We start from the raw sequence: 15,389 nt of genomic DNA on the forward strand, positions 1-15,389 counted from the left end.
TCCATGTAATAGACACCATGATCTCAACTAGACTATATAAAGGACAGGGACTGTACAAGTCTCCCTGTGTCCTCTGCCTGTGTCCACAACCCTCTCTCCGAAGCCAAATCACACCCATTCATAAAATCTCGCATAGAGCAAGTGTCTAGAAATAGATTTCTGGCTTGTAATTATTGAACGTGAAAAGCAAATATTTCATCTATTTCTTGAGACCCTAAGACAAAATGAAAGGAAGTCAGATACTGTTATTAAACCAACATTTACTCTTTATTGCTGATAACTCTGTTCCTTGGAGAAGCTGACCTTCGTACCTCATCGCTGGTCCACCCGAAGCTGTCAGTGAGGTCCGTGGTGGACGCTGCATCCTGGTCTAAGAGCAGAAGCTGAGCAAACATCCGCTGTAACTGTAAAGGGATGATTCGAACCTGAAAGAGAAGCAAATGAGGTCTGCATCTCTAAATGAGGTCCTTTAAGTGTCGTTGGGGGCAGGGAGCTTTAAAGGAACTGCAAACCAGTTTTCTCCTTTCTCCTAGTCCATTCACTTCAACCAGGAGGAAGTTTATAACTATTACACGGGGTGAACTAAGATTCACTTTTTTATTAATTAATAGATTCTAATTCAATCCAAAAAGCTTTAGCTATCTGGAGTTTTCTACCTCAACACGGTACACGATCATTACTAACACCCAAATGGTTCTAAGAAACCACCCGATTACTGACAGCAGTTTCAGTCTCTACTAGTTCACTCCCTCTCTAAAATCTCTCAGAGACACACTCCCCAGGAGGAATTTTCCAGTCACGATTTTCACTCACTCTGGAGTCCGGACACCTCACAGGGCTGGCTGCACCCACCTCACCTGCTTCCTGCTTTATCTGGTGTGGGGCGGGTTAGGGCAGGCAGAGAATGTTGCTCAGAGCCTCGTGGGCAGACTGGACTTAAGTATCTAAAGTGAGAGTAAGACTTCACTTACTTTAGACACCTTTACGGCAATCTGACATCAATGCCGCCACATTTTTATTACATGTTACAAAGTATGACGTGCAGGAGATGGGGAAGAAAAGGAAATAGGTAAAAATTGCCTCTTCGCAACACAGGTGGTCTCAGAAGAACTGGGCTGGATCACAGAAGACTACTATTACGAAGTGCAGATGTTAGCCTGAAAGCAATAAACTTCTGAATGGTGTTTAGGCAAGGAGGGACACGATTAGAAATGCACTTTTAATAAACCAATTCCTCACGTGGTTTATTTCCAGACTACTAAATTAAAACAGCACCAGTGTCTAAGTTTTGTTGTTGTTACATATGTATTAGGTAGATTTTTTGGTAGGCTAGTATGGGTCATTTGCGAATATCTTCTTGATCAGGTTGTGTCTGTAAAGCCGCTCCAGCACTATATTTGGAGAAATACTTCTTTTTAGGGAGGAAGATTCCCTTACCAGTACGGTGTATGAGCCAAATCACTTTTCTGAAAATAAAGATTAATATTCAGTAATTAATAAAATTATGGATTTCTATGAGCAAAGAACTTAATTCCTTACTCAGAAAAACATTTCCTCAGGGGTGCCTGGGTGGCTCAGTCGGTTGAGCCTCCGACTTTGGCTCAGGTCATGATCTCATGGTTGACGAGTTCGAGCCCTGCGTCAGGCTCTGTACTGACAGCTCAGAGCCTGGAGCCTGCTTTGGATTCTATGTCTCCCTCTCTCTCTGCCCCTCCCCCTGCTCATGCTCTGTCTCTGTCCCAAAAATAAATATAAACATTAAAAAAAAAATTTCCTCAATACTCCAAAAAAAAAAAAAAAACCCACAAAAACACCTGTAAATCACAGATTTAATACCTTTGCGTCAGGTTTATCCTTATCCTCGAATGAACCAAGCTCTTCTGGGCCAAGGGAAAATAAGGCTTCTAAACAAAAAGGTAGAATCAGTGATAGAGAAACGTCATTATTTCATTTTAGAAAACTGTTTTAGAAAGCCAAAGCCTCCAGTAAATAAAATCAGTTAGAGATTCTGAAGTATGATTGTGGCAATGTTTATACTGTGACTCCATACATTTTATTTCCTGATAACATTACTTTTAACCACTGACTCTATAAAGTGGCATGCTAAGGTTTCATTAGGGAAGATCTACACAAGGAAAACGATGCTTATGAAAGTACAAACAGTAGTATCAGAAATCTTTGAGGGTTTTCTACTGCCTATGGCAGTGGGTCCCAAAAGCCACATGAGGAAACATACAATATATAAAAGTATCACATGTTCATTTACAAGCCACATGTGAGGCTTTCAACCATCTTTGAAGAGAAAGACCACCTTGATCTCTGAGATCACACCCTTCGTTTTTAGTATAACAATGTCTTTTCTGTGTTAAGGGTAGTAACAGATGGTAGTGACCTTACCTGTAGTGCTAGTCTCCACAACTGTTTTATACTCCCAAGTCTAGGCATGTCGCTCAATGGGGCATATCTGAATCTTATGGGAAGTCTACATTCAAACCACATGGGAACCCCTACTAGGACACTTTGATCTACTCCAGGGAGAGAATGGATGGGATGGGTATTGTTTCCCTCTGCAGAACACTGCTGCCCAGGTGATTACTATTACGAATGCTACATTCCTTCTGAGCTCCAGGCAGGAAATGGGAAGAAGTGAGCTACAAACCTAAAGGTTAAAGCATAAAACCATACAAGGACTTTTACGATCATTTCCCACTACTCTCCGTCACCCTGAACCAGTACAGCGGAAACCAATCCAGCCCTACTCAAGATACTGTGCCAGAAGGTTCCAAGATTATTCTCCCCTCAGTACTCTGCCAATTCCTACCCCTTCTAAAACTGTATCTCCTCTTCTGTAGGCATCAGGATCCATGCTAAGCCGTATAAGGAATGCATAGTCCACACCAAGATATGTGCTTGGCCAGTGACCTCCTTTGCTGAGAATACGATGGCCTGGGCTTTTGCTCAGTGGCCATCTCCATTCAGCCCTATCTTTGCTCAGGTGCCCTCTCTATGACCTGGACTGCCTGCCCACCAATCACCTTCCTCAGTCTCTTTTCAAGGCTACTTTTCTACTGCAACTGTATTAGAGTTTGAAAGACTTTTAATCTCCTAGGAATCTGCTGAAATTTATGCTGAAAATCTCTAATGGTGGAATAACTGCATACATTAGGGAGATATGTTTACGGAGAAGATGGAGTCAAGGACAAATGGCTCCACTCTGAAATCCCACATGTAGTTTCATCCATTAGAATGGCCCTGGGAAGGGGATGATGGTAAATATTTACTAAATCTCTGGAGGCAGGAAGTCTTTCCAAGCTAAGAAGCAACAGAAAATGTCAAAAAATTTTGCTAAATTCGGTACTGATGGGAAGTGGGGGATGAGATACTGGATACAGGATGAGCCAGGTTGTCTGTCCTCAGCATGAGGAGACACTGTGGAGAGCTGAGGCACAGTCATGCTCAGCTGTGGGGTTCAAGGCCCCAGTAGGGGCCACGTGAAGGTAATGTTCATATTGAAACCAAGAGACTAAGACCCTTGTGGAGGAAGCTAGTTCGCAGCGATGGGAATGGTACAAACATAAAGAGAAATACAGTGGCAAGAAATCAAGGGTCCGGTGAGGTTAGGCTGGCTCCCTGTAAGTGGTTTCAAGGAGATTCCCTTATATTCTTGTAGTAAACCCCCCTTTTAATTGACCTAATTGAGTGTGTTTCTGTTCCTTGCACATAGTCCCTTGTCTAACATCTTGGGTCTTTGGAATTTCCAGCTTTGAGAAAGGTAGTAAGAAGAAAGCATTATATATGTGAACATTACATCCCCGGCAGGATCTGGGATAAACAGTATCCATTAATTAAGGAGTTCACATTCCTGGAATAAATGTATGAATAGCCACCCAAGTGAGACAGCTAAGACTATAAACAGCCTCACATGTGGTTGGGTTCTGAGGCTAAACAAGTTCCGACCAGGTTATTGGAATGTTCTGGATTTCAGAATTGCAGATAAACGTTTGTGGACTGTATAAATAATGGGACATCCCGTCCTTGCTCCAAAAGGCAGGATTTAATTGTTTTAGGTAACTTGAGTGTTTATTACTTTAGTGAAATTAAAATTTTTTTTTAATTTTAAAAATACAAATAGCATAACAATAATGAAGGCTGGCACTCACGACAAAATTGTCTTTATGTGGTATTTTAAATTATAGGAATCAGAAAAGCAATTCATCGCCTTATTTTTGTTACTAAAAACTACCGTGATCACACAGAATATATTTAAGATAATGTAAGCTTCACATTTCTCTACAGAGAGAATTACCAATTTACGTCTTTCAGCAGCAGTAATACACCCATGCTGTGGAATACAACTTTAAGATACTTTTGTAATTTTGCACAATTGATTACAAGTAGAGACAAGGGTGCATATTACTGACTAATCAAATGCATGTAACACAGCATACCTCTGAATTCGGGTGTGAAATGAAGAGTCTGAAGAAGGGAATTGAGGTAACAGGTTCCACCCTGATTTCTAATTCCGCTTAAATTGGTGAATTCTCTAGGAGCCGGTGGCTCCAAAACCTTGGTCTTTAATTTTTTCTCGTTTCCATACTGATAATTTGACACACTGGAATAATCTTCTTCAAACAGATCCCCAAACATCGTGACACTAAATACTACCCTTAAAAAAAAAAAAAAAAGACAGGTTACACAAATGCTTTTATTTTTAAAACACATTTTCCACACATCTCCCTATCTTATGCTTGGGAATGTCTCTTTTAAATCGTTCCTTACAAAATTTATCCAGTAGTTTGGGGTTTTGGAGACTGCAAGACCTGGATTTTCTCATCCTTGCTACGACACCCTGCCTGTGTTACCGCAGGCAACTTACCTAACCTGTGTTCTTTAGATATACAATGGGATACCGCCTATCACTCAAGGTCCTTTAAACCAATTGAGAGAATTTAAGAAAGGTACTTGGTGCACAGGGTTTGGCTCGCAATAAATAATAGCTGTTTTAAAAGAGGCATATTGAGGGACACCTGGGTGGCTCAGTCAGTTCAGTGTCTGACTCTTGATTGCACCTCAGGTCATGATCTCACAGTCGTGAGATCCAGCCCCAGGTCGGTTCTTCCCTGAGCGATCAGCCTGGAGCCCGCTGGAGATTCCACCCCTCCCCCACTCACGTTTTGTTTTCTCTCTCTCTAAATAAACAAAAACATGTATATAAAAAAAGTAAAAAGGCATACTGGGATCCCTAGTGAAAAATAGAAAGAAAACCCTTCATTAACCCTTATCTACTGCTGGGGTGGCAAAGCCAATCCTAGACTCTTGCGAGTTAGTAAGGGCCTAGAGACGTTCAACCACCTCCTGAAATCTCAGCTTCTCACACTCCTTGTACCAAGTTATGCCACTCGAAGGAATTAAATGGAACAAATTCATCTCTACGGCAGTTTAGGACACGGTCCCAAAGCCAGAGGGCAGGAAGGAGGTTCACTGGGAGAAAAAACTGCCATTAAAACCAACGAGCCTAAAGGCCCCCCCAGTACGTATCCAGTGATGCCAACATTCGGTCTGGGAACCTACAGGACCCGCTCAAGGTCTCACCTCGAGAGTGGAGGAGGGTCACTTGGAGATGAGAAATACAAAGCGCCTAGCACAGTTGCTAAGGGACAGGAAGCGCTGAAATGCAATATATTCCTTTTCAACCCGTTCCTCAGAAGAAGAAAAAAAAAAAAAAAGGCACAAAAAAATGGAACTTGAACGTCCGGCCTCGAATTCGTGGTCTGGATTCCGGTCTCCCCGACGCCGGGGCCCGAGGCCAGGCCCTCAGGCCCTGCACGCCACCACGGAGCCCAGGGGCGCAAAGAGACAGGGGTCCCCGCGGCCGCGCACCGCTGACGCCACGCCAGGAAGGCGCCGCGTCCCGAGGCCGCCCGGGCAGCCCCTCGCCTCGCCGTCCTCAGGTGTGCCACCCACAGCGTCCGTGCGCCTCCCACGTCCCCACGCCGGGAACCCCGGCCGCCAGCCTCACTTACTGCCTAAAGCCCAGCCCCACGAGCCGGCCCAGACCCACGGTCGAAACAACGTACGCCCCCCAACCGGGCGCAGCCCTGCTTGCGTGGGCCGCTGTGTCGCGGCGCGGAGCGTGAGGGATTTATGCAACGCGCGGACTACGCTTCCCAGGACGCCCCGCGAGAGCGCCGGCCAGCCGCGCGGCGCCTTATGGGCAATGTAGTCTTTTGCCCGCAGAGTTCTGGAGTCGTGGTGGGAGGGCTACGTTGGAGATGCCATCTGTTCAGGGGTGCGTGGGTCAGTTTGGTCCGCCGGCCACGCGTGCGTTCACGTTTTAAGAGCTTATATTGACTGCTTTTCGCAATCCAGACTAATCTTTTGGCATGGCTAATTTCCAAGTTACCTGCACATTGGAAACTGTAGGGGTTCAAGTTTGCCACGCTCTTTCATGGAAAAATGTTTCACATAACCGTAAACCTTTATGACATCCTCAGTGTTTATTTTGTCTGTACCAAGTCTAAGTAGCATACCCAGGAGTACGTAAAAACCTCAAAATTTCCCTCTCGTCCCCTTGGAGACCTTCAGTGTGGACTGTTTCAACAGCCTGTTCAGGCTCTACTTCTGGCATCTTCTTTCTCTTATCCAGCTTCCATTCAGGAATCAACGAGGAAGACAGGGAGAACACCGTTTTTACATCAGCAGGAAGGTCTGAGAGATTGAGAACAGCAATAGTGATAGATAAAATGGCAAAGCGGGTGTCAAAGTAAATCCTAAGGGATTGTACGTGGAACTTTTTCTTTTTTCTTGAGATTTTAGTATTTTAAAGTAATCTCGAAACACAACGTGGGGCTTGAGCTCACAAGCCCGAGATCAAGAGTCACGTGCTGTACAACGGAGCCAGCCAGGTGCCCCTGTACTTGGAACATTTTAGGGAGATGAGTGTGGCTGCACTATTCAGGGAGTGTTCGTAGGGGAAGAACCAGAGGCAGAGGACCAGCGGGAGGAAGCTAAAGGTTAAGATTAGGAAACCACAGTGGGAATGGCCGTTCCCTGTTATCATCAGTCATCACTGGGTAACCTTGCCCCCTTGATAGCCTCCTCTTCATGACTCTGTTCCCTGGTTCCATGATATTCTATCCTGCGATATTCTGCCCTTTGACTCCTTCTCCCTTGTCTGCTGTGCTTCGTCCTCCTTTTCCTAAAAGTAGATAGTCCTCAAACTTCCATTCCCTGACCCAGAATGAACGCCTGAAGGTCAGCTCCGTGAAGACACAGGCTCTCGGTTCCGCAGAGGTGTATCCCAGCCACCTCAACAGTGCCTGGCTCATCACAGGCTTTTAATAAATATTTGTTGAATAAATGAATGATTTCTTAACACCATCATCGTTCTCATACAGCATCAGAGTCTTGCAGCTGTATTTGAAACTTCATCTTTTGTCCATGAATCCAACCATTTGTGTTGCCTGGACAATACTTCTTTCATTTCTTATGCTCCCCCTCTGCCCATCAGACCTTCCCTGAGCCTCACCTGCATTAGGATGAACGCCTTTTGAGTGGAATCTCATTTTATCCATCCCATCCTACACGTCACTAGGAGATCCACCCTGAGGTCACACTTCCTATCGAGAAGCTTCAGCGTTTCCCCAGTGTCTACTCTAGAAACTCCTCATTGTGATGCTCGCAGTCCACTGTGGCCCCAGCACCCTTCATGCTGTACTTCTCACTACTCACCTGTTTTCTACTTAAAGTGTTCCGGATGTGCTGTCTGCCTTCTTGCCTCTGTGGCCTGCTTCACGTTCTCCTCTCTGTGAGGGATATCTGTCCTCTCCGATCCTCCCTTCGCTCCCTTCCAGTGAAAACCCATCTCAAACCCTGACTCATCCATTGAGTTTTCCACATCTCTCTAAACACGACATGACATTTTCTTTCACTAAGCCTTTGGGATTATATGTAACGCTCCTGTAACCCGTGAATCTCGCAACGTCACGTATGATCATTTTGTCAGTGTCTCCAACTCAAGGATTGCGCCGTATCTGCCCTGTCGCCCCTGCCGCAGTTACCCTCCAATTACAAACCCAGCGGACACCTTTGGGTCTAAATCCATCTCCCCATTCCCCCTGCCCCCATCGACTTCCCTTCTGTGTTAGTGAGTGATCCCATCACCTCTCCCTCTGCCTGTGCAAGAAACCCAGAAGCCATTCTTGAACCTACACCCGTCCTTATAACTCCACCCCATTCAAACCACAGTCCTGCCAGCTCTTCCCCACCCCCCCCCCACCACTAGATTCGATCTCCTGTTTCCATGCCCCTGCACAGATCAGGCCCACACGCTACAGTTCAGCTTTCACTCAGCAAGTGCGCTCTGGGCGGTTGTGGGTGTTGGGCATGGCTGCAGGTGTGCTGGCCTCCAGCGATGGACACACCTGACAGGCCAGCTCTCGCTGCAGCTGACATTATCTGGGCCACCGAGAGTACTGGGAAAGCTAGCAAACATGATCACATCAGACAGCAACAGGTGTTATGAGACGGAATGACATGAAAGAGCACGGTGGGGGTGGGGTAGGGTGGCAAGGAGAGATGAGTTGCCCTTTATTTTTCCATTCATTCCTTCATTCCTTCACTCATTCTTCAGTGAATATTTCCTAAGCATCAACTATATTGAATAAGCATTCACTAGCAAGCACGGGGCTAGCTCGATATCTAAGATGTAATATTAATGAGGTTGACATATTGAGGTGCCTACATTCATGGAGCTCAATTTTGAGTGGAGGGAACTGAGAAAAGGCTATTTGAGAGCTGTGCACGGTGATAAGTGGCTCCAGGGAGACAATAGAGGGATGTGACAAAGTGAGTGGCTGGCATGAGGGTGGGGGCTGTTTCTGATGTCGTCCTCAGAGTAGACTTCTTGGAAGAGAGCTAACAAATGAAGAGCCCAGGGAAGATGACTCCAGGCAGAGAGAAAAGCAAATGTTAAGGTCCTGAGGTGGGAAAGAAATTGTCGTGTTCCAGATGCAGAAAGGAAGCTGAGTGGAGGGAATAAGTGGAGTTGGTTAAAAAAGGTGGATGGGAGCCAGGTTCATGCAGCACCTTTTGGCCAAGGGAAGGCATTCAATGGTGTTATGCAAGAGATAGCTTAGTGATCGATGTTGGAAAAGACCCCTCTGATTTCTGTCTGCAGGGTGAGACTGAAAGCAGGACCTTCAGTCAGGAGGCTACTCCCAGCATCCAAGCAAGTGATGGTGGCAGAATGGTGGAGGTGGAGGTCGAGAGAGGGCAGATCGGAGATCTATTTTGGAGGTAGGACAGGACGCGGCGATGGGTTGTGTGGTGGCTTTGTAATGAGTCAGGCGGGTCAGGCTGGATTTCATTTCTTGGAATTCCCTTCCTTGGATGTTCCTGATTAGGATGTGTCCCCGATGTTTTTGCCTGAAATTACAGGGTGGAAGGGAGACAGAAGCCATTATTGTCTTCTTATGTGCAGATGTTCAGGACAGGTGATTTTGTGGCTCCCACAAGTTGTCGCCTGTGAGCTCCTTCCCTGGCTCCTCCTACACCTGAACAGGTGTGTTTAGGTCTGTGAGGAAGAACGCAAGCTTCTCCTGCAGGACCGCCGGTCATCAAGGTTGGAGGCACCGAGCACACTGCAGGTTTCTAGTCCCTTCTTCTGGGTTTCAGCCCATTTTTGTGTGTCCCAGCTTGTCTTTGCTTTCCCCCACTTCACGCCCATCCACCCTTTCTGAAGACCCACCCTGCTGTCCTTAAGCTCCAGCATCAGACATGAGGACTGTTTATAGAAATCGTCCAACCAGCTCCCACTTAGTATAAAATCAATTCCCTGTAACAAATCCTTGACCATATGTATCTTTGGTGGCTTCACTTCTCTGATTGAGCCCTGTCTGATATGGGGCGAATGGTGGGGCTTGTACACTTTGTGACCCGAAGTACTTGGTAGATGGAAATATCATTACTGAGCCTGGAAACTTGGGAAGAGAAGGAAGAGGTCATGTAGGGAAATCGAGAGTTGGATAGACTAAATTTTAGAAGCTAGTGAAGTAGGATCTGAATGCCATTAGAGTCTGATCTGTACTGCCAGAATATATAGGTCAGGACCAGGGAGAAGTTTTTGAGTTGTTTTCATAAGAAAGAGCTTCCCCAAAGTCTGGGATGTCTACAGGTGGAACAGGTTGTCTCCAGGGTGGGTTGAACAGCTGACGTGTTGGCCGGAGGTCCGGCAATGGGCAGAGCTACAAAGCTACATACTTGTTTTCAAGTAATCATCTAAAATCTTTTCTTCACTAAAACTTTAAATAGTGGCAAAGGATGTTTTAAAAGTTAATACTTTAATTTTTTTAAGTTTATTTATCTATTTCGAGACAGAGACAGAGAGAGGGAGAGAGAGAGTAGGGGGATTAGAGAGAGAGGGAGAGATGGAATCCCAAGGAAGCTCCCCATTCAGCATGGGTTTAAAAGACTTGGTATGAAAAAAGGAATATAAAACATCTCATTCCTATTTGATTTCATGTTGAAATGATCATATGTTGCATATACTGGGTTAAGTAAAATATATGATTAAAATTAATTTTACCTGTTCCTTTTGTTTTCTTAATGTGACTACTAAAAAATGTAAAACTACGTATGTAACTCATGTTGTATTTCTAGGGGACAGCGCTGGGATAGACGTTTGTACCTAGGCCTTTTCCATAGATCCTACTGATCAGGAACTAGATCTGAGCCTTAAGTGCTGTTATTAGGGAGGGGACAGGCAGGGACCTGGGTGTGAGAGGATGGAGAAGTTTTGGTTCATGGATTGGAGGACACCAGGTTAGTCGATTTATGGCCCAACCCCCAAGATTCCTGATTCTGTGCTTGGGTGGAAGTTTTTCTTCCTCTTGGGTGCTGCCCACAGACATTCTCCAACAGGGCATCCTGCATACAGTGGAATAACACCACACCTAGAGGTCCACCCCGGCCAGAAACTGCACAGAGATCCCACAGATATAGTAATAGATATAAGCAGTAATCACTTAAGGCCAGCTCTGTCAAGGTTCATAGTTACTTTTACAAATACTCTGGAATTTTTGCCCCAAATGGTTGGCATCAGGTAAAAGACCCTGACCTGAAAAACTTAGTTTTATTTAACATATTATGAGTTTCCTTATCTACACCATGTCATTTACTATACAATGTATTTGTTATGCAGTGCCATAAATAAGAATCTTTTCAAACAATGGGGCACCTGGGTGGTTTAGTTGATTAAGTGTCCAACTTCAGCTCGGGTCACAATCTCACGGGTCGTGGGTTTGAGCTCCACATCAGGCTCTGTGATGACAGCTCAGAGCCTGGGCTCTCCTTTGTATTCTGTGTCTCCCTCTCTCTCTGCCCCTTCTGTGCTCATGCTCTGTCTCTCCCTGTCTCTCAAAAAATAAAATAAAACATTAACAAAAAATTTTAAAAAGGTTCTTTCCAACTGAAAGTCATGTCTTATTAGTGGGTTATAAAATCTATCCAGAGGGGATTGTAATCAGCATTTAAAAGGAGACAGAGGTAAAAGAAAAGAAAAGAAATAGCATAGGATGGGATTAGATGGAAAAAAACAGAGTCATGAGGAGATCCATATCTGTGTACTGTTTGAATGTTATATATAAATTATCTCTGTGAATCCTCACCCAAATTCTTTGAAAGCCACTGTCTTCGACCACCTGTTGACCTCGTGGAAAACATTTGTGCAAACTTTTTTTTTTAATTTTTAAAAGTTTATTTATTTCGAGAGAGAGAGAGCCAGCAGGGGAGGGGCAGAGACAGAGGGAGAGAGAGAATCCCAAGCAAGCTCCATGCTGTCAGCACAGACCGTGACATGGGTCTTGAACTCACGAACCGTGAGCTGAAGTCAAGAGCTGGGCACTTAAATGACTGAGCCCCTTAGACGCCCCCATTTATGCCCACTTTATACAGAGTGGGCCAGTGGTCACCAAAGTGGAGAGGACAAGACAGTGGGTTGAAATACTAGGATAAAAGAGTAGTTGTTCTTTCATGTATCAGGAAGTCATTCCTTTTTACTGTCGAGAAGCAGTTCATTTATGGACATACCACAATTTGTTTATCCAGTCACCTGTTGATAGGCCTTTGTGCTGTTTCCAGCTCTTCACACTGCAAATAAAGTGGCTGTGAATATTCACATGCTGTGGCCGTGCACTGAAGAAAAAGTTCTCGGACACTAGACTGAGCAGACATGCAGGGCTGCCTCCGGAGACAGGAGCAGCAGCAACAGTAGGCTGCATGTAGCTTTTATTTTCTATTTTATCAGATATAAGTATTAGAGAGTATCAAAGTATGGAAAGAGAAGACAAATGATCTTAGTGAAAGCGTGCAGGGAGCACGTGTAGCTCCGAGGAGTGTCAGGAAGTTACAGCGGGTTTTGGATCTAATGCCCTCTGTGGGATCATAGGGCTCTGTATCTCATAACGCTATCGCGTTTGACAGCCTTGAGCCCAGAACATCGCTGACGTTTCAGCTACTGCCCCATTCACCCTCCAGGGCTCACAATACAGTCTCTAGCAATAACTCCACGTCTCCCCGCTTTTGTCTTTTGGTTGTAGGAACAGGGGTTGCAGAGGAAGGGGCGAGCATCTGGGTATCGACAAAGAACACCTTAGGTGATGTGAAGCAGAGAGACGTCATCATTTTGAAGACTGCAATGGGAAACAAAATCATGACTAATACTATAATAGTAGTAAACCAAGAATGAAGATTGAACGCAGAGAACCAGTTTTTGGGGTTGATCCAATGAGAAAAGTCATTGACAGCATCAATCACTACTTCTTGGTTTTCCCGTTGAAGCTCTCATAATTGTTTTTGTAACCTAGTTTTTAGGTTATCAGTGGAGACATTTAGGGGTGAATCGAGTACCCGATTAAGATATCCATGTATTTGATCCCAGGACTTGTTGTATAAAGTGGGGGCTGGCAATAGCATAAGTCTCTAAGGAATTTGAAAGCAAGGTTTTCAGGATCTTGAGGGGCTAGCTAATGTTAAGATAAGGTTACTTTTAGTCTCTAAAAAAACAAAAACATTAAGGAAGTAAGGCAGCCATGAGTTCTTTGAGCAAGGTCACACTCTGCATGTATCAGTGGGCTGTGAGCTATAAGGAGATTTGATTTGTGTTACATTTCATTTGCCTTTGTTTCCCTCATCATTTCTGCCCCCTGAACAACCTTGACCCTTAAATCTTTAAGGCTGTCAAAGGCGGAAGGTCTCATCCTCTTTAGCTTCTTCCTGCTGAATAGTGGATGTAGAAATGTCCCTACCTATGGGCCAAGGTTGGCCAGTTGAGAATTTAACAGGAGTTAGGAAAGGCTCAGGCAGCTGTATCTAGACTTGATAATATATGAGTGTTCTCTTGAGCCAAAAGGATCATCTGTTGGCTTGAAGTTGTGCCAGTGAAGGAGTCTTGGCATCAGGTGGAGAGACATGGGAAAAAACAGCAAAACCCGATTAAAATAACAAAAAGAAAAAGCTCAAACAAGAGTCCTTTGACAGTTGCAAAAATTTTTCTTTAGTCTAGGAGTTTAAACAATTATTAAAGGAAAGAGAGGGATCATTTAAAGGACCAGTTTATATATTTGTCAGTTAAAACCTTAGACGTATTCTTGTGGTGATCTGGAATGTGTACACAGTGTTCTGCTTTTATGAGAGTACAAGTTCCATCTTGTGTAGCACTTAAAACATCTAATGCCATTTTATTTTGTAGGGCTGTTTAATGCATTTGAGTTATTTTAGTGTTCAATAATAGAATGTTATTTTGAGAATCATTTAAGGCCTTCATTGTGTAATAGGTGGTGTTAACCATCATATAGACTCTGTCTTGTTTAGTAAACAATCAAGTAATTAATAAGAGGCACTTTAATAGAAACAAGAACAATAGGGGTTAATGGTTAGAGCAAAATTATAAACCCAGTGTCTGCCAGCGAGAAGAGTTTTAGATGTTAGTATTGAAGCATCCTCAGATGGAGTGTGAATAGGCAGAGGTAATTAGATGGTTTTGTTTTTTGGTTTTTGGTTCTTGTGGTTTTTTTTTTTTGGGGGGGGGGGTCTTGTAATTCAAATGTCTGTGGCGATCTGTTTGAATGGCCCATAGAGCAACGGGCACAAAGATTGTCTATCTGTGAGTTTTGGGATATTTTTCTGAAGTTTACCTCAAGCTGTCTAGTTTAGGCAAACAACAAACATTTAAAGACAATCAGAACTAGAATGTAACATCCATAAATGTGCATTATTGAAATATAGTTTTTCTCTCTAAAAACCCTCATTTCCAGAGACAGCCAAATCAAGACCAGTTTGTTTGTAGGACAAGTCCAGTTTTTAACAAACTCAGCCTCATTGTTTACATAAGCTTAGCAAGAACGGTGATTGGTCATATAGATCTTTTAATGTTTGCTTTGCTGGAACTTTTTATAAGGAATCTCTAGATTGAACTTTTAGTAGTCTCTCCAGGCCAGGAGCCAAGCCAAATACTTGCCATCAGACATGCCTGCAATACCTGTAGATTTGGGTGAATTTCTCTTCATGAGGTTACCAAGATACCCTGAGGTTTCTGCACCTGCCACGAAGTGCCATTCTTTATCACCTTGTAAGGCTGCTGGGAACTCAGTAAGCAAGGTATCATGCCAACATTTCCAAGGGGCTTTATGGCTCCATGCTTCATAAAGTCAACCCTAATCCATCTGAACCACATATAAAAAATTTTTCCCAAAGATTTCCCTTCATGAAACGTCTACAACTTTCCTTTGCATTTAGATTTTGTCCCAAGCCATTTCTCTCCAAATAGCCAGTCTCATTTGGGACAAAATTACTTTCTTTTATCTTCAACAAAAATGTGTTCCCATTTCTTATATCTTTTTTACGTATCTCCTTCTTTTCTACATGCAGAGTTCCTTTCCTTATTTCCGTTAGTCTTAATTACATTTGGCAGAATTTTAACTCTTAGAAACCTTAGTCTCCAGTGAAAAGTAGGTAGTAACCAATAGTGAACTGTCTGCTGCATTAGAATTTTTTAGATGCCAAATTTCTGAATCAATTAAGCACAAAGCATGTTTTTTAACAGATGCAAATATCCTTAGTCTTTCTGCAATAAGTTAAAAATACAAACCTATGTTTAATAATCAGTGTTTCAGCATTCCATCCAATTTGGAAAAGGCCTAAATGTCCAATGAATTTAATCTAGTGTATCATCCAAACAAAACCGTAAAGTTTCAGGTTACAAAAACCTTGAAAGCTATGTCAACAATTACCCATGAAAACTTTTGAGACAGAATTAACCATCATTTTAAGTCATCTTTTTGTTAACAAATTGCAACAGAGATAACACGAGCTTATTTGACCTTCAGTAAATA

At 43.7% G+C, this 15,389-nt stretch overlaps 1 protein-coding gene and 1 long non-coding RNA gene across 11 annotated transcripts in view; one reads left to right on the plus strand and one right to left on the minus strand.

The window, feature by feature from the left end:
- Window positions 1–6,180, minus strand: part of USP40 (ubiquitin specific peptidase 40) — an 88,567-nt gene extending 82,387 nt beyond the window's left edge. For 6 of the 10 annotated variants that reach the window (XR_008295640.1, XM_053215978.1, XM_027047266.2 and 3 more), the window contains exons 1-4: window positions 6,024–6,180; window positions 4,449–4,666; window positions 1,837–1,904; window positions 312–425 (exon numbers count right to left, since the gene is read on the minus strand). Coding sequence is in view for 7 of the 10 variants with exons in the window: in XM_053215978.1 (XP_053071953.1) it covers window positions 312–425; window positions 1,837–1,904; window positions 4,449–4,647 (381 nt within the window). In the remaining 3 variants the exon portion in view is untranslated. Of the gene's footprint in view, window positions 1–264; window positions 284–303; window positions 426–1,836; window positions 1,905–4,448; window positions 4,667–5,592; window positions 5,701–6,023 lie in introns of those variants that run through there. The other 4 variants (XM_027047259.2, XM_027047276.2, XM_027047298.2 and 1 more) reach the window with 4 other exon arrangements.
- A 2,659-nt stretch (window positions 6,181–8,839) lies between these two features.
- LOC113595909 (uncharacterized) lies at window positions 8,840–12,836 on the plus strand. The gene is made up of 2 exons (XR_003416562.2): window positions 8,840–9,297; window positions 12,597–12,836. It is a non-coding gene; the product is annotated as an uncharacterized LOC113595909 (long non-coding RNA).
- The last annotated feature ends 2,553 nt before the right edge of the window (window positions 12,837–15,389 follow it).

The sequence above is a fragment of the Acinonyx jubatus genome, chromosome C1 (genome assembly GCF_027475565.1).
Source record: "Acinonyx jubatus isolate Ajub_Pintada_27869175 chromosome C1, VMU_Ajub_asm_v1.0, whole genome shotgun sequence".
Classification (NCBI taxonomy): Eukaryota; Metazoa; Chordata; class Mammalia; order Carnivora; family Felidae; genus Acinonyx; species Acinonyx jubatus.